Below are 23127 nucleotides of genomic sequence, written 5' to 3'. Positions count from 1 at the left end.
GTCGATGATCCCCTGCTCCTGTTGGAAGCCAGCCAGAGCCACAAACCCGAGCGCCTGCTCATTCTGACTGGCTTCATCGGTAGCAAAGTGTACATAACTGCCTGCCCTGCCAAAAATGGCATTGGTCACCTGGGTGATGCATTTGTGGGCGGCCGACTGCAGAATCCTGCAAATATTTCCTGCAGATCCCTGGAAGGAGCTTGAGGTGAAGAAGTTGAGGGCGGTGATCAGTTTGACAGCCACTGGTAACAAGTGTCCACCAGGTCCACTTGCAGCAGGTCTTCTTCCAGCAGGTTACAAATGTCTGCCACAACCTGACACGATACCCTGAGCCTTCTGAGGCACTAGTGTTCATTCATTTCCAGGAAGCTGATCCTCTGCCTATATACCCTGTGTTGGGGGTATCGCCTCCTGCGAGCTGCACCTGTGCTCATCCCCCTCTCTCCTGTGGAGCAGCTGGACGGTGAGGAGAAGGCTGCTGCTGCTGGTGTTCATCTTGGTCCTCATCTGTGGTCCAAGGTGAAACAGCATAAGCGGCAACCATGCTGATCTGATATATAAAAAGTGAAGATCAGAGGCACAATCCTCCAAAGTATTGAGTGTGACCTCCAAAGTAGTCGAAGTCACCTGAAAAGTACTGAAAGCAAACTCGCAAAACAAGTGCTGTGAGCAAAGTGCCTTTCACTTAGGAAAAGAAGCAGGTGTGAGGTCTCAGAACTTGAGATTTTTTTGTGTCTCATTTGTCCAGACAATTCCTGTTGTGCTCTCACCTTACTTTCACTGGCGAGGTCCAGGAAGCCCAGGAATCCTGTGCACAGTGTTAAATTTGAAATCCCATGTAAAAAACACTCTGAATAGCCTCTTAGCTACCTCTTAATAGGTTTAAATTGGTAACCAGCCTTTCTCGACGGGGTTTCTCGCTCGCAGGCAAACGCACTCAAGTGAAACGTGCAAGCCGGCTGATTGAAGCCAGCTTCCCGACGCGCTGTCAATTTCAGCGCATTTAACCACCCACCCGCTCCCAAATCCACTCACTCTTTCCTGTTAAAATTCCCCCCTATGCCTCGGTTTATAAAGCCAAGCATCCCATATGCTTTTTTTTTTTTTTATAAACGCCTTCTCAACTTGTTCTGCCACATTCAAAAAATGTGTGTACGTACACCCCCAGGTCTCTTTGTTCCTGCACTCCCTTTAAAAATTGTCACATTTAGTTCATATTGCCTCTTCTCATTCTTCCTACCAAAATGCATCACTTCACACTTCCTTTTGTTGAATTTCATCTGCCATGTGTCTGCCCATTTCACCAGTCTATGTCCTCCTAAAGTCTGATGCTATCCTCCTCACTATTTACAACATTTCCAAGTTTTCTGTCATTTGCACACTTTGAAATGATGCCCTGTATACCCAAGTCCAGGTCATTTATATACATCAAAAAGACCAGTGGTCCAAATACCGACCCCTGAGAAACACCACTGTATACTTCCCTCCAGTCTAAAAAACATCCATTCACCACTACTTTCTGTCCTTTAGCCAATTTTGTATCCATACAGCCACTGCCCCTTTAATCACACTGGCTTCAATTTTACTAACAAGTTTATTAGGTGGTACTTTGAAGTCCATATACACAACATCAACTGCAGAACCTTCATCAACGCTTTCCGTTACTTCATCAAAAAACGCAGTCAAGTTAGTCAAACACGATTTGCTTTTAACAAATCCATGCTGGCTGTCATTTATATTAATGTATATCTCAAAATAATTACATTATATACTAGCTGGAGTACCCGGCATTGCCGAGGGAACTGAAGAACCCCCTGACATGTTTATAAAACTGTTGGGATTGAAGAACTCTTCCTAAGCACCCAGGAGGTGGTTGTTTAACTTAGTTTTTTGTTAATGGGGATCGACAGTAGCCAAAAATTCAAGTTTTTACAGTTTTCCTTCTATGTCACTTTGGAGGTAGCAAGCAGAATTATAATTTTGCAATGCTATCATTGACATTAATGTGTCGTGATCATATAATGATTGTGCATTATTGTAAAAAGCAATAAAATTGTTGAAATTTTTAATGAGATGACCACATTCCGCTTAAACAAAGACTCAAACAATGATTATGATTTAAAAATGCAATTTTCCATAGCCAACCCAGGAGGAAATTGCATGGCTTCGTTTTTTTTTTTTTTTTTTTTTAAATAAAAAAGTTTCCGAGATTAGGCATTTTTGAGAAAAAAATCCTTCGTCAAATGCGCCAACTATTTGCATAATACAGCACTGATGGACAGGTATTGATGGCAGAGTATATTTTCTTTCTCTACGCCCTTCCCATCGTTAATTGGCAGCGCGTAAAATATAGTGGCATTGACGGAATTTTAATCTGAATAAAAAAACAAATTGGCCTAGTCTCTTTCATTTTAAAAAAAGTTTCCCAGAATCGGTATTTTTATTGAGAAAAAATTTCTTCACCAAATGCGCCAACTATTTGCATAATACAACGCTGATGGACAGGTATTGATGGCGGAGTATATTTTCTTTCTCTACGCCCTTCCCATCGTTACTTGGCAGCGTGTAAAATATAGTGGCTTTGACGGAATTTTAATCTAAATAAAAATACCAAATACGGTATAATCTGTATTAAAAAAAAATTTCGATTTTGCAAGCGTGTATCATTGCATAATTGAGGTGGATTAATGTTGTGCATTAACATGACAACAGCATTTTCTTTAAGTTTCAGTTTGTGTGTTGGAAGGCAGGGGTGCTATATTTTGTTCGGGTTTTACAGTTACCTGTTTTCCTTCCCTAATGATGGCATTATTGGAGAGCCCATTGATATACAACATTTTCTGTTTTTCCTGAGGGTGTTAAAAGAAACAGATTCCTTGATGCACCAACTCGAACATGCCACGTACAACTGGCCATGTGAAAAACAGGGCATGATGCCAGCAACCTTCAAAGTCTGCCCCTGTGCCTTGTTGATTGACATTGCAAAAGAAATTGTTACAGGAAACTGTCGCCTTTTAAATTGAAATGGCAAGTCATTTGGTATCATTGGAATTCGAGGAATGAGAACATCCTCACCTTTGGCGCAGCCTGATATGATGGTAGCCTCAATGAGATTTGGCATGAGCTTTTTGACTGCCAGTCTGGTTCCATTGCACAACTTTGGTGGATCAATGTTTCTTAAGAGCATGATGGGGTTGCCCTCCTTCAGTACGAGTTTGTGAGGAGGTGTTCCTGAAGGCTGCAATGAGTTGAGGAACTCAGTGGGGTATTGTACCCTATCAGAACTGTCACAAACAGTATCAACACTTTTATAAATTCACTCTTGGCCAGGGAGTTTTTGAAAAAGCAGCATGTTGATGTTGTTGACAGTATCATTCTTGGGTGCAAGTATTGACCGTTCACACAGCCACTTGGGATCTTTGAAGTGATTGAGGAGGTCTGGATACACCTTTTGAGATCAACTCATCAACTGTTCTGACTTGACTGCCACAGCCTGGAGGAATTATGATTTGACCACTGCTGTCAATAGGCAACTTTCCATCTCCCAAATTTAGCAACAGTCAGGTAAAGGATCCTGCCATTTCGTCACCATGCATATGAACACGCATGTTTGTGGTCAAGTGGACTGTTTGCACAGCTGGCCACAGACGTGATGCCTTGAGATATGCATTGAGTTCATCTGCTGGTGTTCCTCTGGGGACAACTGGCAGGATTTGGCAGAAATCACCTGCCAGCAACAGGGTGATGCCACCCATCAGCCTATTGTTGCCTCTCAGATCTTGAAGAGTTCTGTTGAGTGCTTCAAGTGCCCTCGTGGGCTATTGTACACTCATCCCACACAATGAGTCTACACTTTTGAAGCAACTCAGCAGCACCAGTTCCTTTGCTAATGTTACACACTGGGTGTTCTTGTCTTGTCAGATCCAGAGGGAGAGCAAAGGTTGAGTGGGCAGCGCAACCTCCTTGGAGAAGAGTTGCAGCGATTCCTGACGAGGCAACAGCCAGTGCAATGCATCCCTTAGAGCGAACTATGGCCAGTAAAAGATTGATCAGGAATGTCTTTCCTGTTCCACCAGGTGCATCGAGGAAGATAATGCCACCAGCATGGTTTTCCACCATATCCACAACCAACCTGTATGTCTGTTTCTGGTCTGGAACCAATTTAGGTTCAGTGACGGTGACAAAGGAGGTCAGTTCCTCAACATTATAGGTGGTTTCCCTGAGTACCTCTCTGCTGAGACCTGGAGAAGTATTCCTACAGGGAGATGGAAGGTTCAACTCAGTCAGAGACTTGCCAGCCAATGCCAAAGTCTTCTCCTCCAAAAGGATCAATACCTGATTGTACATTGCATCAGTGAAGTTCAACTCCATTGCGGGGTTGGCTCTCCCGAGTTGGTGTAAGATGTCTTTTGTCAGGCTGTCTTTGTGATCTTCCCACAACTGCATCGAGTTGGAAGGGCTGCAGAGGGCAATTATAATGGCAATGAGATTTTGTAGCCTATTGGGGGAGTAAGACAGAGCAGCTTCTGTCATCGTTGCATGCCAAATGAATGTCATCCTCAATGAGTCCTCTCCTGCGGCAAGCTTCTTGAAAGGAGGCACAGAGATGGCCATTGAAATTCTTGAGGTCATTAAATGATGTTGGGCCAGCAATCTCATGGAGGAGTAGACGAAGGTGAAAGCACTCTGTGTTGTTTGGATGGACCGTGTAGACTCTGCCAAGTGCATCAGATGAGTACACCCCTGTATGACCAGGAACTTCCTTCTGACCTGGTCCAGGGCACTGAGCCCGCCATGTCTTGTTTGGCTGCCAGGTGTAGTACTTGGGCACCTGATGATACAAAAGTGTCTTGGCAAAGTCAATCGTTTGGCACAACTCAAAGAATGCTGTCAGTTTTGTCTTTGGAGGTTCCTCGGCACGTTGCCTGGCATTTACTGGTCGGAAGAAAACCCTTTGTCCATTTTGCAAGTGCACATCCAATTTAGTGACAGTGGGGTAACGCTTGTTGATGTCAAAACCAAAAATTTGCCAGGCTGCCTCATTGCTGCAGATGTAACGGCCCATCAGATGTGTGGCGATCTCATCATTTTGATTTTGCTGTCCAACCCGTTGAAGATCAAAGACAGCTTGGTCACTGCCCTTATGGATGTACTTGCACACATATTGGATAGACTTAATTGAGTGGCAGTACTCCACATTGATGTGACATTTGAAGAGCCTGGATAGGAGTGGACAATAAGGAACAATCCAACGGTTGTCAACTTCCAATGGCTGTCCTTGCTGTCTTGTCTGATTTGACTGACCAGGTTGACCTGACTCACCAGAATGCTGATTTTTGCATTCTTATTTCAGTGCTGAAACCTCCACTCTCTTTGCCCCTTCTCCTGTACAAAGGATAGCCATCATCCCCATGCTGAGTTTGTTCGTGGAGTGGCTTTGGGTACCCTTTTGTACATTCATTGTTTTTCATGCAGGGAAAAGAAGGGTTGTGTCGCCCACAAGGACCATGAATCATATTTTTTACAACAACATCAAAGAGGATTGGATCCTTGTCCTTATCTGGTAGCTCTGCAGAGATGAAGGAATCAACTTGATTGGGATGAATCTTTGCCTGAAGCCAGAGTAAAAGATGAACATGAGGAAGTCCTCTCTTCTGCCACTCAATGCTGTACATGTAGCAATGGGGTGCACCAAAAATTTTGCCTACAGTCAGGAGTTTTACCAGTTTTTTAACTTTGAGGTTGAAGACCCGTGCTACGAGGTCATGCCTTTCAGTACCAGCTTTGGGTGGGAACTCCTGCCATTGGGGATTGCAAGTCATGGTGATAAAGAGGTCAGGTCTGCCATAGTTTCTGACATAGGTCATGGCATCCTGTGTGTGCTCATGCATGTACCTAGGACCTCCAACAAAGGTGGATGGTAGGATGACCATTTGACTAATGTCCTCAGTGTTGCCATCATTGGCCACAGCATCTCGCAAGTATATATAGTCTGTGACTCTCAATTGATTTTGGTTATTCCGGAACCAATTAAGCCGCTCTCCTTCCATTTTTGCATACATGTCAATGAGGAATTGGTGGAGAAGTCCTCCACACTGAAGCAGGTGGTTTGAACCAGTTTGTCGTTCCATCAGCCTATATGCATAGAATTCCATGGCAGATACCATCTTTTGTCTTTGGGCTGTAGGTGGCACACCAATTTTGGGGTCAACATGTGGGATCTTGTTATAGGCATCGTATCCATCTTCCCATGGCAAAACAAAAGCTTCCCTGCGGCGATTGGCTTGCTCCTCGTCATCACCCAAGAAGTAGATTTGGAGAAACTGAGGTCTTTCGTTTGGTAGAGGAAGTAGGGAGCCAGCTGTATGGTACACCTGTCCATGAACTTTAAAAGTTGGGCAAAATCCTGATTCATGCACTCTGTTTGCACCAAAAGAGGTCATTGTGAAACAGTTGTTGTACTTCCTGATATGAGTAATTGTCTTGAAGCTGGAGTTCTGCCCAACAGAAGTGAGTGTAGGAGTTCAGGTGGAGCTGGTAGTGGTGGAAGTTTCACCTTTCCTCCATTGCAGCATATCCCATCAATTTCCCTTTCCCACTTCAGAGCACCACAGTGAGGGCAAATGATGGTCATCCTGCCAATAATGTCTGCTTCATAATTGATGGTGGGTTCATAGGAGAAAGCTGCTCTGTGCCAATGATTCCAAATGTCAACTCTGGCAATGGCCATGTGTATAGTGTCGGACTGACGACGTGCCCGAGTCTGGTCAGGAGTCTCTGAGGCTCTGGCAGTTGCCATTCTGGCTGTGTTGGCAGCTTTACGTCCCTCAGATTGTTGAGGAGTCTCAGCTGATCTAGCAGCAGCATTTCTGTCCTGGTTAGCCTGAAGGCGAGCCTGTCTCTGCTCATCAGTTTCAGCAGCTCTCCAAGCCTTATCTCGGCGTGCATCAGAAGTGCTGCGTCCAAGTCTGCAACGTTTTTTTGAGCCCATGTTGTTAAGAAAAAAGTACAAATCTATATACAGGAAACTTTGTGCTACCCGGCACCCACGGGACCGAGCTGCTGCCGTTCCCTCAAAACTGCTGTACACTCTAGAGTTATCTGACAACAATCACTGTTGCTTAGCAACAGCTTCCAAACACTCGGGTGTGGCTGCAAGCCTCTGTAGCTAAAGCTGTTGCTATAGCTACAGACCTTGCAAAGCTTGACTGTTCAAATAAAGCAAAGAAAACAAATAGAATAAAAAATGGCTCCTGATTTTTGCTGGTGGCTCCAGATTGCCGGATAGCTCATCTCCGGATAGCACTGTATATAAATGAGTTTGTCTGTCTGTGTGTATGCGCGCGGTGAAATGAGCGGATTTTGTCCGTTTTTTGCACACTGTCCGAACAATTTTTGTCTGACCAAAAAATAAACATGCCTATGACACTCCCCTAATCATAAGCTTTCTTTTGATATAACATATGTGTAGGTACGCTCTATAACTTTTGAGTTTACCGCACGCATACACACAGACAGACAAACTCATTTATATAAATAAATAAGATACTTTGTCATTCTAGTACAGTAAAAGGTACTGCATGTTTGATTCTCACATCTGCTGCATCATTGCCATTAGGTTTATTTCAGGCCAACCAAGTGTTAATTGATCCATTCTGGTTTGCCTTTTAACCCACATTTTAGGGAGATTCATTTTCCAAGGTATAAAATAAGCGTGATCCAAAACAAAGTAAATTATGGTGTAACTTACATACTTAACTGCTACAATTGGGTTTCAAATGTAGTCTGTTAAAACCTTTGTAAGTTATTAATACTATTGTGCAACTTTTGCCAAATGTCAGAAATCTGATTCTCTAACAGTTTCCATGAAAGTTCCTTTACAAAATATTTTTACATTAGTATTTTGTTCCAAACTTTATTTTAAATTTTTAAGGATACTGGAATTACCTGCTGCCCTGATTAAAATTATACTGATATATGAAGTTCAGGATAAAATTCCACCAAGCCAGCAAGTAATGACAATAGGTGTCCTGAACTACAAGAGTAGATGAACAACTGAATTCAAATATATCAAATTTATGCAGCTACTGTACTGAGCGTTCAGTGGAACTTCGATAAAACCTGTATAACAGGAAATGCATATAACACCATTCTCATTTTAAATGCACAAATGTGTGTGTGGGACTTCAACACATTACAATTCACAATTAAATTGCTGAAGTTGGTTAACCTTATTATTTTTCATTTTGTTAATATTATTTATATAATTAACTCTTGCATCTAGCATGCATCCATCATGCCATGCTTTTCAAAGACACCACACCATAAAACTGTCACACTTCAGGATGTCACCTGAAAGCATCTCATGTCCATTGGTTGAAAATAATGATAGTTAACTTAACTTCTTACTTATATCGGCCAAATATCCAATTGAATAAGAGTCAAAAAGTAACAAATGAAGAAGAAGTAGCCAGTAGAAAAATCAAGCACCCACAGCAACTGCACAGGTTATAAGTGGCAGCGATTTAGATAAACTGAAGTTTATAGAGGGTGAAAGATGGTAGGCTGGGCAGTAGAGCATTGGATTCAGCGGGCTGGATTTTGATACTGGGACGGGCTGGGGTCGTGTAATCCGCATTTTGTGCTAGCCACCCGATTCTAAATCGATGTGGGAAAATGAAGCCATTTTAACTTAACTGGCCAATTGAGTTCCAGCATGTGGGAACCCATGGCCAATGAGTTTTTCCAGTCTGAAAGTCACCTCCGATGATGTCATCATTGCTGCTGCATTTAAGGTCTGCAACAAGCTATGCTTCTTCTGCAGGCTGCCAAGCTTTTGCCCTTGCATGTTAGAGGCACCTGCAGGAAGAATGGCCAGCTAGAGACCTAGGTCTGCACCCAGCTTTGATGACGTTGCCCTGCAGGCTTTAGTAGAGGGAGCAAGAACAAATAAAGAGGTGTTCTTCCCTTCTTCAGGGAGGAAGAAGCCTCCCCAGCAAACCAAGGCTGTATGGATCCAGGTGGCAGAGGAGGTCAACTCTGTCAATAACCTGCAGAACCTGGCTTCAGTGCAGGAAGAGGTTTCATGACCTTCTGCGCACTGGAAAAGTGAGTATGAATTTCCCATCACCCTCAATCTGAGCCCCATTGCCTCTCCTCACCAGCACTCAGCTTTAGCAATCTCTTCCTCCACATCCCACTTGACATTGACATCCATGCACCCTTACCCATTCCCTCTCTCCATGGTCACATTCACCTAACTATTCGACTATGCAGCCCTCACTCTCCCTATCACTGTGATGCAATTACAACTTACAACACACAGGGAGGGCCCTTGATCTTGCCACCTCACTCCATCTTTGTCTCCTTCTATGCTATGGACTCTCTACACTCACTCCTTCATTCTCACTCAAACTCCACTTGTCTCCCTCATTGCAGGAAAAGAGAGCTCACAATAAGAGGGAAAGAGCGAGGACAGGAGGAGGGCCACCCTCAGTAGCCCAGCTCACCACCTGGGAAGAGGCGGTCCTGGAGATCGTGGGAGTGGAGGAAGATTCCCAAGTGGGGGACGGACAGACGGGTGCATCACAGCAAGCTAGTGACAGAATAGTTTTCCATCTCACTCAATGACATTGTATGAGTCACTGATAATGATTCTGAAGCTCTAACAGGTGGACTTATGATCATCTGCAATATGCAATGTGCATGTAACCTTGGCCTCACATCTCTGACTCTTTCCTTTACTCCCCCACAGGACCATCGCAAGCACCCATCCCCACTAGCCAGGAGGAAGAGCCTGAGCCTCAAGACTCCTCAGAGGAAGCTGCAACCTCTGAGGGCGCAGCGTCAGCAGAATTCACCACACCCAGCACCAGCGTAGACACTCACACCTCGGAGGGAGCATCGTGAGATAGAGTAGTGTTGTCACCTGGTGTATCGCAGCTCACAAGTGAGCATCAGCAGATTCTGGAGACAGGGACAGCAGTGGAGAGTCCTAGTCAGAGGGCGCAGGACTCTGCCAGCTCGACTCAGCTGCATGTCGACCCTCTGCCTCTGGGTCCATCCATAAGATCAGTGGTGCTGGAACTCTAGGAACAGATGCAGGAGTCTCTGGCAGGTTTTGTCTCCAGGGTCGATGCAAGTGTGGAGCGAATGGATGAGTCCATTGCGAACATGAGCAAGGCCTTTGTGGAGTCATTGGCGCGTGAACGCATCACCATGGAAAGGATGGCAACCTCCATGGAGGTGATAAGTCACCAGAGTGTAGAAAACATGGTGAGTATTCTGAATAGAATGACATCTCTGGAGGAGCGATGGTCATCTATTGAACAGAGAAACCAGACCTTCATGGATCTTTCTGAGTAGGACTGCCAGTGCAGATACGGGTCCCCATGGCCCCCCTGATGTGCAGCAAGGTGCTCTCAAGCCACTTGCAAGCACTGAGGGGGACCTGACCCATAAGAGGGAAGTTGGTGGCAGACATCAAGAAAGTGGGGGCTCCTCGCCAAGCGCTCACACTTCCATGCCACTGCAGAGGCCTCGGTCAGAGCCCCACCATCACCCAACTGAGATCGGGGTCTCAACCCCTGCACAGCCGCAGGAGCAGCAGACTGTTGGCAAGTCCTCACAGGTTCGCAACCCCAGAGGACACTCGCCAAAGGTGCAGAGACAGGAGCAGCAAGAAATTGAGCAAGGGGCCTCCACATCTGCTGAAGCCACAGAGGAAGCACCACGTAGGAGCACGCGTAAGAGAAAGATACTGCACAAATAGTCACAATGGTAGTCACTTGGGTGAAATTTGATGTTTTATGTTAAGAAGTCATCAGATGATTACTGTAGATAAAAAATCTGATGGCTACTGCTGTAATTGTGGCGTGTGTCATTTTGCAAATGGAACTTCCACATTGAGGGCTTAGGATTACTTGCAATTGTCAGTATGGTGGTCAAATTGCTAGGAATCCACTGATTCTTGGCCATTGTCAATGCTCAGGTCAGAAGCTGCGAGGGAAAAGTGCTTGATTGGCCAGATTTGCTTAGCCTAGCCAATATGAGTGCGTTCCTTGCATCCCGGGCAGCAATGTTCTCGCGTACTGCTGCCGCTGGTTGATGGGCCTCTGCAAGATGCTCGTTTTCGCACTCCTCCGAGGAGGATATGTGACGAGCCACTTGGTCCTCAGGAATCTGCAAGCCACGACGCTGTGCCATGTTGTTAAGTGCACAGCAAACCATGACGATTCTGGAGACCCTGGCTGCTGAGTACTGCAGGGCTCCACCTGATCTATCCAGGCATCTGAAGCGCATCTTCAGCAAACCGATGGTTTGCTCGATTATGGCTCTGGTGGACATGTGGCTGGAGTTGTAGCTCTCCTCAGCTTCGTTGGATGGGCTCAACGGCATCATTAGCCACGTCGTCGGGGGATAGCCCTTGTCTCCAACTAGCCAGCCGTTAAGTTGGTCTGGCGGACTGAATAGCGGAGGCACACTAGACTGGCGCAGTATGAAGGAGTCATCACAACTGCCAGGGTACTTGGCACAAACATGCAAAATTTCCTTCTTGTGGTCACACACCAGCTGAACGTTAAGGGAGAGGAAGCCCTTGCAGTTGACAAAAATACCTGGATTGCGATGGGGTGCCTTAAGGGCCACATGTGTGCAGACAACGACGCCCTGCAGCCTTGGAAAGCCTGCCAGATTAGCTGAAATGGATGTGATTTTGCCATCGCGCAGAGAGGGCATCGGTTACCTGCATGATGCAAGTGTGTGTGGCCACCTGGGAGATGCCGCTGATGTCTGCTGCTGATCCCTGGAATGAGCCAGAGGCAAAAAAGTGGAGTGCGGTGGTGACTTTGACGGCCACTGGTAAGGGTTATCCACCTGGTCCTCTGGGCTCGAGGTCTTGTTGCAGCATTGCGCAGATGTCACCCACTACCTCTCGCGAAAGTCGAAGCCGCCTTTGGCACTGCTGCTCAGACATGTTGAGGTAGCTGACCCTGGTCTGTAAACCCTGTTTGGGGGGTATCTCCTGCGCCGACAGGCTTCCATGCGCTGGCCCCTTCTGGCCTGTGCAGCTTCAGATGGGTGAGTAGCAGCTTGGTGCTCCTGTTGTTGCTGCTGCTGTTGTTGGTGCTGCTGTTGTTCCTGGTGCCGCGGCTGGTCTTCGTCCTCATCTAATGTCCAGAGGGAAGGAAATAAATGGCTCCCATGCTTCTGGTATATGCGTCAGTTGAGGAAGCGCTCAGTGAAGGTGGAAAGAGGGATTTCCCTGGAGGTCACACTGGAGATGGGCGTCAGGCTCCAAACTTCCACAGCTGTGGTTATGCCTTCTAAAAGTTCTCCCAGACCGGAGACAACAAAGTCCTGCCACCTGCAAATGATGGCTGATCAAATCTCCTATTTAATGGTTGAGCTGCAGCTGATGGTCAGCAATCCAATTGTGCTACCGCCAAGTTTCACCGTCGTGTTTCAGAACAGGCGTGCTTCACGTGGGAAAAGGGTTAAAATCACAAAGGCCTATCAAAATGGCATTATAGAGGCAATTTAGTGCTTGTTAAGGGCCTTAACGGCCTATCCCGCCTCTTGGAGGCGGGATGGAGACAGGACCAGTAGACACAATTTAATGAAAATTGCTTGGAGGCGGGGTTGGGCCCTCCCGCCAGTTTTTGCAATTTTAACCTCCCACACGCCTCCAATCCCGCCTCAACGGCCCGATGAAATTCGAGCCCAGCGTGTCTAGAGGTGAGGGTTTCAGCAGTAGACGATATGAGGGAGAGGTGCAGGCATTTGATGCTAGAAGTAGGTGGTCTTTGTGATGGAGAGAATATGGGGTCATAAGCTCATCTCAGGGTCAAATAGGACACCAAGGCTGAAACTAGTCTGGTTCTGCTTGAGACATTGATCAGGGAAGGGGATGGAGTCAGCGGCAAAGGTTCAAAATTTGTGGTGAGGGCCAAAGAAGATGACTTTGACCTTCCCAATGTTTAGTTGGAGGAAACTATGGTTCATCCAAGACTGGATGATGGTAAAGCAGTACAGACACAACACAGTGACTGGCATTCATTTGTGCTTTAATTTCTACAATATATGTGTTAGTCTCAACATTTGCACTTGCACACAAACAACTGGCTATATTTTCAGACATACAAGAACAAAGGTCTCTTCCCATTTAAAAAAAAAAAGTGGTTCCTGCCAACAACCAGAAGCTGCGCAGAAGCGTACTGCACATCAATCTGGAACCGGAAGCTTCTTTTTTTTTCCCCCCGCGGAGAGCATTTTTGAAGCAGCCCGCTCTCTCCCGGCATTTTTCCCTCACAGCCTGCACTCTCGTGGCAATTTTCCTCACAGCTCGTTCTCTCCCAGCAATTTTCCTCACAACCCGCTCTCTTCCAGCAATTTTCCTCACAACCCGATCTTGCACGGCATTTTTCCTCACAGCCCGCTCTCTCCCAGCATTTTTCCTCACAGCCCGCTCTCTCCCAGCATTTTTCCTCACAGCCCGCTCTCTCCCGGCATTTTCTTCTTCTTAGGCAGTCCCTCAGAACCGAGGATGACTTGCTTTCACATTAAAAATGAGTTCGCAGGTGACTGATGAGTCCAATGCGGGACCTACAGTCTCTGTCACAGGTGGGGCAGACGGTGGCTGAAGGGGCGGGTGGGTGGGGTGCTTGGGTTGACATGCGCTCCTTGCGCTTGGCTTCCGCTTGCTCCCGAAGAGACTCAAGGTGTTTGGCGCCTTCCCGAATGCTTCTCCTCCACTTTGTGTGGTCTTGGGCCAGGCATTCCCAGGTGTCGGTGGGGATGTTACACTTTTTCAAGGAAGCTTTGAGGGTGTCCTTGAAGCGTTTCCTCTGCCCACCTGGGGCTCTCTTGCAGTGCCGGAGCTCCGAGTAGAGCGCTTGTTTTGAGAGTCTTGTATCGGGCATGCGGACAATGTGACCCAACCATCGGAGCTGATCGAGCGTGATCAAAGCTTCGATGCTGGGGATGTTGGCCTGAGCAAGAACACCGACATTGGTGCACCTATCCTGCCAAGGGATTTGCAGGATCTTGCGGAGGAAGCATTGGTGGTACCTCTCCAGTGCTTTGAGGTGCCTGCTGTACATGGTCCATGTCTCGGAGGCATACAGCAGGGCGGGTATCACTGCTGCTCTGTAGACCATGAGCTTAGTGCTGGGTTTGAGGTCCTGGTCTTCAAACACTCTCTTCCTCAGGTGACCGAAGGCTGCACTGGCACACTGAAGGCAGTGTTGGACTTCGTCAACAAGGGCAGAGGTCGATGACAGTAGGCTCCCAAGGTATGGAAAGTGGTCCACGTTGTCCAAGGCCTTGTCGTGGATTTTGATAATCGGGGGGGCAGTACTGTGTGGCGGGGGCAGGTTGGTAGAGGATCTTTGTCTTACGGCTGTTTAGTGTAAGGCCTATGCTCTCATACGCGTCGGTAAAGGTGTTGACGATGGTTTGGAATTCGACCTCCAAGTGAGCGCAGACGCAAGCATCGTCTGCATACTGTAATTCGATGACAGAGGATGGGACGGCCTTGGATCTGGACTGGAGGCGACGGAGGTTGAATAGTTTCCCGTTTGTTCTATAAATTAGTTCCATTCCAGTGGGGAGCTTACTGAGGGTGAGATGGAGCTTTGCAGCAAGGAAGATCGAGAAGAGCGTTGGTGCGATGACACAGCCTTACTTGACCCCGGTTCGTACATGAATTGGGTCTGTGGTGGATCCGTTGGTCAGGATCACGGCTTGCATGTCGTCGTGAAGCAGGCGGAGGATGGTGACAAATTTTTGAGGGCAGCCAAATTTGAGGGGGACACTCCATAATCCCTCACGGTTGACATTTTACCTCACAGCCCGTTCTCTCCCGGCATTTAAAAAACATTTTTTAAACTAACCCACTCCCGTGACGAACCGGCAGCGCACATGCACAGTGCGCTTCCAGTTCATTGACAGCAGTCGCGTCCTAAAAAAAATTGCAAAAACCAAGAGAGAAAATAATCAGAAGGCATAAAGATGGCCATTAAAACCTGAATGAACCAAGATCTTCTTTCATTTAATGTTACAGAACTTCTGCTCCCATCAGTAACTATGTGCCTCTGGCTTCAACTCCATCAACCTCCTAGGCTGCCACTCTAGACCAAGTCTAGGAGGTACAAAACCTTAGCATATAGCTTAATACCAAGCAGAGCTCCTTCCGCACATCTATTCCACATCAAAACAGTTCCCAACTCCATCTCTCTCCCGCTCTATAGCAAAAACCCAAATACACCCCTCCATCACCTCCAGGCTGGACTCTTCTGATGCGCTCCTATCTGGTTTCCCTACCTACACCTTCCACAAATTACATCCAGAATGTCACAGCCCACATCCTCACCTACACAAAGTTCCACACTCCCATCAACTCTGTCTTTGCCAAGCCTCACCCTTAAATCATTTTGGATTTCCAAAAGGCATTCAATAAGGTGCCACATAAAAGGCTATTACACAAGATAAGGGCTCATGGGGTTGGGGGTAATATAATATAGAGGATTGATTAACGGACAGAAAACAGAGAGTAGGAATAAATGCGTCTTTTTCAAGTTGGCAGGCTGTAACTAGTGGGGTGCTGCAAGGATCACTGCTTGGGCCTCAGCTAGTTACAATCTATATTAATGACCGAGATGAAGGGACCGAGTATAATGTATCCAAGTTTGCTGACGATACAAAGCTAGGTGGGACAGCAAGCTGTGAGGAGAACACAAAGAGTCTGCAAAGGAATATAGATAAACTAAGTAAGTGGGCAGAAAGGTGGCAGATGGTGTATAATGTAGGAAAATGTGAGGTTATTCACTTTGGTAGGAAGAATAGAAAAACAGAATTTTTTTAAATAGCGAGAAACCTTTGGGTGTCCTCATGCAAGAAACACAGAAAGCTAGCATGCAGGTACAGCCAACAATAAGGAAAGCAAATGGTATGTTGACCTTTATTGCAAGGGGGTTGGAGTATAAGAGTAAGGAAGTCTTGCCACAATTGTACAGGGCCTTGGTGAGACCACACCTAGAGTACTGTGCACAGTTTTGGTCTCCTTATCTAAGGAAGGATATACTTGCCTTGGAGGCAGTGCAATGAAGGTTCACTAGATTGATTCCTGGGATGAGGGGGCTGTCCTATGATGAGAGATTGTGTAGAATGGGCCTATATTCTCTGGAGTTTAGAAGAATGAGAGGTGATCTCATTGAAACATACAAGATTCTGAAGGGGGTTGACAGGGTAAATGCTGAGAGGTTGCTTCCCCTGGCTGGAGAGTCTAGGACTAAGGGGCATAGTCTCAGAATAAGGGGTAGGCTATTTAAGACCGAGATGAGGAGGAATTTCCTCACTCAGAGGGTTGTGAATCTTTGGAATTCTCTGCCCCAGAGGGCTGTGAATGCTGAGTCTTTGAGTATATTCAAGACTGAGAGAGATAGATTTTTGGACTCTAGGGGAATCAAGGGACATGGAGATCAGGCGGGAAAGTGGAGTTGAGGTCGATGATCAGCCATGATCTTATTGAATGGCGGAACAGGCTCGAGGGGCCGTATGACCTACTCCTGCTCCTATTTCTTATGTTCTTATTGCTTTGCATGGCCCTCCCTCAGTGATCACATCCAGTCATCTATCTCTACACATCTTCTGCTTCCCAACACCAGATTACTCCTGGCTTCCCACTTCTTCAGCCCCACCCTTGCTACCTGCTTTTTCAGGCACTACAACATTATGTGGAACTCTCTTCTTCCATCCACCCACCTTGCCACTTTTCTACTGCTTTCAACAGATTCTTTAAAAACTCTCTCTTGAACTGTGTTACCTTCTTCCAGCCTTTTCATTATCCCCTTGTTCACTCCCGAATAGCATCCTCATCTTTCTCCAATTAATTCAGAATTTAATTATTGCTGGAGATTTTTTTTTTTTTTTTAAACCTTTTTCTTTGTGTGTCTTCTATCTCTCTCTTAATCCCATCTTTATTCCCTCTCTTTATTTTGCTTTCTGTACATGATTTTGCATTGAATTAAATATTCTAATTTACACTTCCAGGTTTAGACTCTGCGACCGTGAAATTCGATTATCCCTGAAAATGGGCACAGGGATCTCGATACGTGATAAACCCGCGCCCGTTGAGTCCAATGCAGGCAGCACGCCAACTCATTTAAATGACTGTAGCTAACCACGCTGTTCATTGGCTACATGCATCAGCAGTGAGCCCAAAACCATGAGAGGTTAGCAACGCTTAAAGCTAGCCTGCACTACTTAAAGCCAGCCTGTACCTGTTAAAGGGGAGGTACATTGTGGCCAGAGCAGATGCTGGGAGTAATGGTTGAAGAGCTTCTGACCTGGGAAAGAGTGAATAGTGGCACACAGCAGAGAGCAGGCTCCAAGATTTTCCGACGCTGCACTGGAGGAGGTGTTAATTTTCATTTGATAATATTCATTAGCACAAATGAAGGTATTTGTAGAGGCAGTAAATTTAAATAATTATAGAAACATAAAATAATACAGCACAGAAGGAAGCCATTCAGCCAATCATGCCTGTGCCTACTCTTTGAAAGAGCTATCTAATTAGACTGACTCCCTTGCTCTTTCCTCATAGCCCTGCAATTTCCACCCCTTTTATTTATTAGTATTTATCTAATTTCCATTTGGAAGTTATTATTGAATCTGCTTCCACCACCCTTTCAGGCATTCCAGATTGTAATAACTCGCTGCGTAAATTTTTTCCCCCCTCTTGTCGCCTCTGGTTCTTTTGTCAATTACCTTACATCTGTGTCCTCTGGTTGCCGACCCTTCTGCCACTGAAAACAGTTTCACCTTATTTACTCTATCAAAACCCTTCATGATAATGACAACTAGCTTATGATTGCATATCCTAATTTGCGGGAACTGCGGTATTACAACTTTGGTAGCAAGTGGGGCTACAGTTACCACTGGGGTGCTGTCAAATGGGCCTTAATACCTACAGATCAAATGATCACTGCCAGAATTTTCAAAACCTACACTAAATTTTTGCAGAACTTTTTTTTTAGAAGCTCACTATTTTAATTAATTAGTGATCCTAAAATGCAACAAGGGAGACTGTAGTTTCAAAAATAAATACATTCTATAGGTACATATAACTAAGGCATACCACTTAATATCCCTTCTACAACATGGAAGTCATTAAATAAGACTGACCTTCAAGACAAGCTTGTGTTTCCTTCAGTCTTTCCTTCTGAGCTACTTCTAACAGCTTGGCCAGCTGGTTCAAGGTGGACACTTTAATGACACCAGTAGAAAGTACAAAACTCAGCAAGGGGGTTCCATCTAGATTTTCTTTTGACACAACAGTCTTTTTACTGTAAGGATAAAGCAATAAAAATTAAGAAAGAAAACTTGCATATTCTAGATCTTTCTTCATCCAACTCACAATCTAATTGAGCAATAATGAGCAGCTATGTTTATGTCAGAGGATTTACTACACTAGCGATTAATATTTTGCACAAAACACAGCATATTTTCCAGATACAGTAATTACCATTATTAGATCGTTAAAATTGTGACGTGTGATTTGAAATAATTAAGGACACATATTAAAGCCCACCATCTAGAGATTAGCACGTATTAACCAAAGCCACTCTTGTGTGCCTCTTCTCTTGGTAGCTGGCTCAAAAGCTCCAATGAACCAGAGGCGGGACCAGACCACCTGCTGGGAAAGCGTACAAGACAAAAGTGGTGGAATAAAGGATGACCGAACTTTAAAAATTATGGCGAAAGAAAAGCAATGTTGACTGTATAAAAAAATCAAAACTAATAAAAATCACACTGAACTTAATTGTATATTTTCTATTTCAATGTTGTCAATGAAGCTATTACTTTCATTGCTTTTAATAAAATACCAGTAGCAATTAAACAATATCATGGAAGTGAAAAGATCGAGATTTAAGCAGTAAAGAATTGCATTAAAAGAACAAGTCAAGATAATTCCAAAAAGGAGCGACGAACACAGATCCTGGACCTTCGTTCTTCTCAAATTGAATTCAGATGCAACGATAGAATGCTTGCGTGTATAGCATGTTATAACTATAACTCGGCATTTATGTTTCATTTACTGTAAGTGTTTTTTTTATCCGGTTCAATATAGTCAAAATTTACACTATGCCGTGCCCCCACCCCGCCTCCACGGTAAATACTAGCTACACCTTCCCCACAAATCAATCTTCCGCTAATGCACAATTATGTCGGTACAATAGCAGCAGCACGCAATCTAATCACTCTGGAACCCACCTGATTTGATAATCCGACCCAAATGCGGATATCTCCAATTTTGACGTCCATTCAAGAGGTTCTCGAAACAGGAAGGCTGCTTCCTGGGGGTGCTTGGAGCTCACATATTCCACAAATTTAATAATGCTGTTCAGTAGGGACACGTTCAAAGGGGTAAATTCTAACTTGCCGACGCCGATACCGGCCGCCGTCCACTGAGCTGCTCGAGTCAACGCTACACCCATGGTGATCAGGGACTGCAACGAAAAGAGATGTTAATGTAGGTAGGGCTAGAGGAACTGTTGAGGCTTCGGTTCTCAAACCTCGTTTCTGTTTCAATAGGATAAACATAAATAGATGCTGCTCCGACATCGGAGGACCGACTGAATGATAGCTTGAAGCAGCTTGTCCCTTTCCATCTAATCCACTCTGGGGAATCAGCGGCCAAAAGGGCCCCATTACACTGCGCCACGCACAAATACTTACAACGAAAATATATATTTTTTAAATAAATGATTTAAAGTTAAAGCCGGCGGCACCGAGAATTGATTCAGCATCGTGTCCACTCGCACCGCCCCTTTTCTATCAACTAAATAAGTCACAAGTTCGGAAACGTTAACGGACTGGACAAGTCTGACTTTTCATGGAGGCCGCGCTCCTCCAGGCGCCAGAGGGTGAGGCCCCGGAGCCGGCCCTCTCGCCGCGAACCAACCGCTCATGCGGGGCTTCGCGAATAGGCGAACCAACTCCGCACAGCCACACTGACTGAGAGCCTCACTTTTATTTAACTTAGAAGCAAAATGCTGGAGCCGAGCTAACCGTCCCTCCGGCCGCTGTGTTGTTAGCGGTTACCATGGGGACGAGCGCGCGCCGCCGTTGCTAAGCTACCGCCCCAAACACCGATCGGCGTGCAGGAGATCCACGAGAACCCCCAGGGCGTGTTTAACCAAGAAAGCAACACTGGTCTCCTCTACATTGGGGAGACCAAACGCAGATTGGGTGACCGCTTTGCGGAACACCTCGGTTCAGTCGGTAAGGGTGACCCCAGCTTCCAGTCGCCCTTGCAGTCAGAATCAGGGGAATTTATAATGGGGAACAAAGAAATGGCTTGCCAATTAAATACATACTTTGGTTCTATCTTCACAAAGGAGGACACAAATAACCTCCCAGAGATGTCGGGAACATAAGGTCTAATGAGAGGGAGGAACTGAAAGAAATCAGTATTTGTAGGGAAATGGTGTTAGGGAAATTGACGGGATTGAAGGCCGATAAATCCCCAGGGCCTGATAATCTACATCCTAGGGTACTTAAGGAAGTGGCCCTAGAAATAGTAGATGCATTACTGGTCATCTTCCAAAATTCGATAGATTCTGGAACAGTTCCCATGGATTAGAGGGTAGCTAATGTTACCCCACTATTCAAAAAAGGTGGTAGAGAGAAAACGGGGAATTATAGACCAGTAAGCCTGACATCGGTAGTGGGGAAAATGCTAGAGTCCATTATAAAAGATGTAATAGCAGAGCACATGGAAAACAGTGACAGGATCAGACAAAGTCAAAATGGATTTACAAAAGGTAAATCGTGCTTGACTAATATACTGGAATTTTTTGAGGATGTAACTGGTAGAATAGATAAGGGAGAATCAGTGGATGTGATGTATTTGGACTTTCAGAAGGCTTTCGATAAGGTCCCGCGTAAGAGATTGGCGTGCAAAGTTAAGGCACATGGGATTGGGGGGCAAGGTACTGACTTGGATAGAGAACTGGTTGGCAGACAGGAAGCAAAGAGTTGGACTAAACGGGTCTTTTTCTGAGCGGCAGGCAGTGACTAGTGGGGTACCGCAGGGATCGGTCCTAGGACCCCAGCTATTCACAATATATATTAATGATCTAGACGAGGGAACTAGATGTAATATCTCCAAGTTTGCAGACGACATAAAGCTGGGTGGGCGTGTGTGCTGTGAGGAGGATGCCGAGAAACTCCAGTATGATTTGGACAGGTTGGGTGATTGGGCAGAAGCATGGCAGATGCAGTATAATGTGGATAAATGTGAGGTTATCCACTTTGGTGGCAAAAACAGGAAGGCAGATTATTATCTGAACGGCAATTGATTGGGAGAAGGGGAAGTGCAACGAGACCTGGGTGTCCTTTTGCACCAGTTGCTGAAGGTAAGCATGCAGGTGCAGCAGGCGGTTAAGAAGGCAAATGGTATGTTGGCCTTCGTAGCGAGAGGGTTCGAGTACAGGAACAAGGATGTCTTGCTGCAGTTGTACAGGGCCTTGGTGAGACCACATCTTGAGTATTGTGTGCAGTTTTGGTCGCCTTATCTGAGGAAGGATGTTCTTGCCATGGAGGGAGTGCAGCGAAGATTCACCAGGCTGATACCTGGGATGGCAGGAATGACGTCTGAGGAGAGATTGGGTCAATTGGGCTTATACTCGCTGGAGTTTAGAAGAATGAGAGGGGATCTCTTGGAACTTATAACATTCTAACAGGACTAGACAGACTAGATGCAGGAAGGATGTTCCCGATGGCCGGGGAGTCCAGAACCAGAGGTCACAGTCTAAGGATAAGGGGTAAGCCATTTAGGACAGAGATGAGGAGGAATTACTTCACCCAGAGAGTGGTGAACCTGTGGAATTCTCTACCACAGAAGGCAGTGGAGGCCAATTCATTAAATATATTCAAGAAGGAGTTAGATATATTTCTTAAGGCTAAAAGGATCAAGGGATATGGAGAGAAGGCAGGGACAGGGTACTGAATTTGGATGATCAGCCATGATCTCATTGAATGGCGGAGCAGGCTCGAGGGGCCGAATGGCCTACCCCTGCTCCTCTCTTCTATGTTTCTATTTCAATTCACCGTTCCATTCCCACTCAGACCTCACCGTCTGCAGCCTCTTGCATTGTTCCAGGGAAGCTCAGCGTAAACTCGAGGAACAGCACCTCATCTTCCAATTAGGCACTTTACAGCCTTCCGGACTCAATATCAAGTTCAACAATTTCAGATCATAACCTCGGCCCCTATTGTATTTTTATATTTTTTATCCACACTTTTGGTTTGTGCCTTTTCCTTTTTTTCTCTCTCTCTCCCACATGGCAGCTGTCTCTCACTCTGCCGGCGCATTTCACACTTCATCTAGAGCCATTGTTTCTTTACCTGTCCTATTACTATCTCGTCTCACCTTGAATATCTCTTAATGTCTCTTCTTTCATCCCCTCCCCCATTTCCCAGCCCCCAAACTGCCTTTTAATCTGTTTCATTTCCTGCCTTTTCTTCTCAGTTCTGTAGAAGGGTTTCGACCCGAAATGTTGACTCTGTTTCTCTTTCCACGGATGTTGCCTGGCCTGCTGAGTTTTTCCAGCATTTTCTGTTGTTATAAAGCAACAGCAACCCGGCTCAGCTCAGTGTCCGCAGATCGCTGGTTTGATTAACGTAGACGCATTGCGGTAGGTGGAAGAGAGCGTCCCATTGCAGCAAACCTTCAGGTGCACCAGTCAAAACATAAATCAGAGTTTAATAAATCTAATTCCAATGGTGGGGGATAAGACAAAGTAAAACTGTTAATGAATTAAATGGGAACGGTATGTGGAGTAGCACCTGCATTAATGCAAGAAGCCTGACAACTACGATCTGTGACTTTGGAAGATGTCGCAGGGGTTGATAGATTAGACAATATTAGGTATCCCACTGATTGTGATGCTATTAAAGGACAGGCACAGAATCATTTTGGATAGAATTAATAGATGGTAACAGAGGTAAATTATTACTGGGGGTATGCTATAGACTCCAGGCCATGATGAAAGCCCTAATGTGGAACTATGGGATGGGATGAGATTTAAAAAATGACGAGGAAAAAGATCGACTATACAAGTT

General features: G+C 45.6%; 1 protein-coding gene across 1 annotated transcript in view; it reads right to left on the bottom strand.

Annotated features, from left to right (window-relative positions):
- The window catches only part of odad2 (outer dynein arm docking complex subunit 2), a 422610-nt gene extending 402589 nt beyond the window's left edge, over nucleotides 1-20021 (bottom strand). Inside the window, exons 1-2 of the mRNA XM_085987200.1 lie at nucleotides 19273-20021; nucleotides 18184-18344 (exon numbers count right to left, since the gene is read on the bottom strand). Of these exons, the coding sequence (XP_085843326.1) occupies nucleotides 18184-18344; nucleotides 19273-19496 (385 nt within the window). The 5' untranslated portion in view covers nucleotides 19497-20021. The remainder of the gene's footprint in view (nucleotides 1-18183; nucleotides 18345-19272) is intronic.
- Between the last annotated feature and the right edge of the window lie 3106 nt (nucleotides 20022-23127).

This window comes from Somniosus microcephalus, chromosome 5 (assembly GCF_052327205.1).
Source record: "Somniosus microcephalus isolate GS21.2 chromosome 5, FLI_Smic_1.0, whole genome shotgun sequence".
In the NCBI taxonomy this organism is placed as follows: Eukaryota; Metazoa; Chordata; class Chondrichthyes; order Squaliformes; family Somniosidae; genus Somniosus; species Somniosus microcephalus.
This window is presented reverse-complemented; position numbering and strand designations above follow the sequence as displayed.